Source organism: Poecilia reticulata, unplaced genomic scaffold (genome assembly GCF_000633615.1).
Source record: "Poecilia reticulata strain Guanapo unplaced genomic scaffold, Guppy_female_1.0+MT scaffold_212, whole genome shotgun sequence".
NCBI classification, from domain to species: Eukaryota; Metazoa; Chordata; class Actinopteri; order Cyprinodontiformes; family Poeciliidae; genus Poecilia; species Poecilia reticulata.
In genome coordinates this window covers 468,374-470,558 of record NW_007615022.1, presented here as the reverse complement: position 1 = coordinate 470,558, position 2,185 = coordinate 468,374, and the positions used below count along the sequence as shown (strand labels likewise).

The 2,185-nt window shown below is 52.6% G+C and overlaps 1 protein-coding gene across 1 annotated transcript in view; it reads right to left on the bottom strand.

Moving 5' to 3' along the window:
- Positions 1 to 397: 397 nt before the first annotated feature.
- Positions 398 to 2,185, bottom strand: part of plxnb3 (plexin B3) — a 46,299-nt gene continuing 44,511 nt past the window's right edge. Inside the window, exons 31-36 of the mRNA XM_017303208.1 lie at positions 1,905 to 2,088; positions 1,687 to 1,834; positions 1,544 to 1,608; positions 1,261 to 1,336; positions 1,108 to 1,182; positions 398 to 1,037 (exon numbers count right to left, since the gene is read on the bottom strand). Of these exons, the coding sequence (XP_017158697.1) occupies positions 933 to 1,037; positions 1,108 to 1,182; positions 1,261 to 1,336; positions 1,544 to 1,608; positions 1,687 to 1,834; positions 1,905 to 2,088 (653 nt within the window). The 3' untranslated portion in view covers positions 398 to 932. The remainder of the gene's footprint in view (positions 1,038 to 1,107; positions 1,183 to 1,260; positions 1,337 to 1,543; positions 1,609 to 1,686; positions 1,835 to 1,904; positions 2,089 to 2,185) is intronic.

Sequence of the window (2,185 nt, the reverse complement as noted above, 5' to 3'; positions counted from 1 at the left end):
GTTTATGTCATTCGCTCTACATCGTTAAGAAAATAAAACAGCATGCTGTCTAATTAGAGAATTTATCTTTTATGGTGCCAATAATGCTGGAAATAGCAGTAAATAATAAAGACTCATTAAGTAACGTAATTATATTAGTTGTGATACCACCCCACGCCACTAGAGGCAGTAGTAGACCCGAAAAGATGCGACTAAGGAGCAGATTTAGAAGTTCACAGAACAGAATTTAAAAACTGTAAATAAAAGAGAGAAGTTCAAATACATGCTGAGAGAGAAAATCCTTCCTAAAGATGAAAATATATCACAGATTTAAAAAGAAAATAAAAACGGGAGACYGYKGATAATATAGGAAATAGCGCCCCCTTCACTTCCGGAGTGTAATGGTCCCATTTCCAAATAAGGTCTGAGTCCCGCCCCTTCCTGTTGGCTGCAGCCAGGTGAGGAGCGGCGAAGTGCGCGCCAACATCCGGACCGGTTTCCCTTCTCACCGCCGCAGTTCGACCTGAGGTCCGAGTCCAAAACCTCTGCAGAACCGGGTCAGATGAAAACGCTCCCTGATTCAGATTATTGCGTTCAGAAACGCCCAGCAGCACCAGAACTTCTGGTTCTGGCCGTTCAGAGTCCAATCCCCTGGTTTCAGTAGAAAAACATAGAAAACAGCAGGTTTCATGTCAGAACCAACACAAACACAGAAGAAACTATTGAAGTTGTGCTTTTAGACTCAGACAGCAAAGAACTCTGGGAATTGTAGTGCAAGGCAGCAGGCGGCGACGGCGCTCCCTGATTGGTTGGATTGTCGTAAGATGGTGGCCGCCGCCGTGTGAGGGAACCGGAAGACCGATTATGAAAGACTGGGCGTCCCCCACAGAGACAGACAGGCGGCAGCCGTCCAATCAGCTTCGCTGTCTCTCCTCTTCCTCAGGACTCGCAGGTCAGAGGTCAGTGACTTTGTTCTCCACCAGGGCGGCGACCTGCTGCAGCCGATACGCCAGCTGCATCTTCTGACCCGACGTGTCCTCCTCCAGGGACATGATGACCTGGAGACGGGGAGGACAGGTTTGTACCTGTGCAGGTCAGAGGTCACATGACGTGAGGGGGCGGAGTTACCTGGTCGTAATATTTGTTGATGTATTTGTAGAGTTCATGAAGAGCAACGAGGCTGTTCATCTCTGAGGCGAAGCTCTGCAGGGAGACAGCAGGAGTGAGACAGGAGGAGAGACAGCTGGTTCTGGTTCTGGTTCTGGTTCTGGTTCTGTTTACCCCGGACAGCTCCGTCAGAGTGGAGTTCATCTCCTGGTAGCATCCTGATGCGGCGCTGTGGATGTCACTGTAGTACCTGGAGACAGAGAGAGAGACAGGTACTGAGCAGAACCAGGCTGGACCGGAACCAGGACCAGAACCAGGCTGGACCGGAACCAGAACCAGAACCAGGCNGAACCAGAACCAGGCTGGACCGGAACCAGAACCAGAACCAGGCTGGACCGGAACCAGGACCAGAACCAGGCTGGACCGGAACCAGAACCAGGTGCAGTAGCTGTCTCACCGCTCCACTAGCTGTTTGTATCGCGGGATCTCTCTGGCATAAAGCAGCTTGTTGACTGGAGAGTCCTGATTGGACAGAAAGACAGTGTGATGTCACATGGAGGGGACAGAGCAGACGGACAGCGGCGGGACAGACGGTCCTACCCGTCCCACTTTGTGTTCGGAGGTGGTGCAGGAGTCGATGAAGGTCTGGGCGATGACGGAGAGGACGGCGTCGATGCTGTCCGTCACCTGGACGTCCAGGACGAACTGCGGGTTCTTTAGGATGTTGACCCAGAACCTCAGAGGGAGACTGGAGACAGACGGGTCAGAGAGACACCGCGCAGAGACAGGCGGAGGGGGCGGAGTCCAGCAGGTCTCACCTGTTTGTCTTCCAGATGTGGACAGTCTCGGGGTCGTCGATCCCGTGTTTCTCCGCCATGTCGTCCAGGAAGTCGAAGAAAAACCGGACAGCTATGGGAGGAGGACGCTTGGTGCTGAGGATGGCCACAAAGACGTCATCCACGAACTTCTGCAGCGTCCCCTGCAGAGACACGGACACCGTCCATCAGCCACGACCCTCTGTGTGTGTGTGTGTGTGTGTAGGTGTGTGAGAATGTGTGTGTGTGTAGGTGTGTGTGTGTGTGTCTGTGTGTGTGTGTGT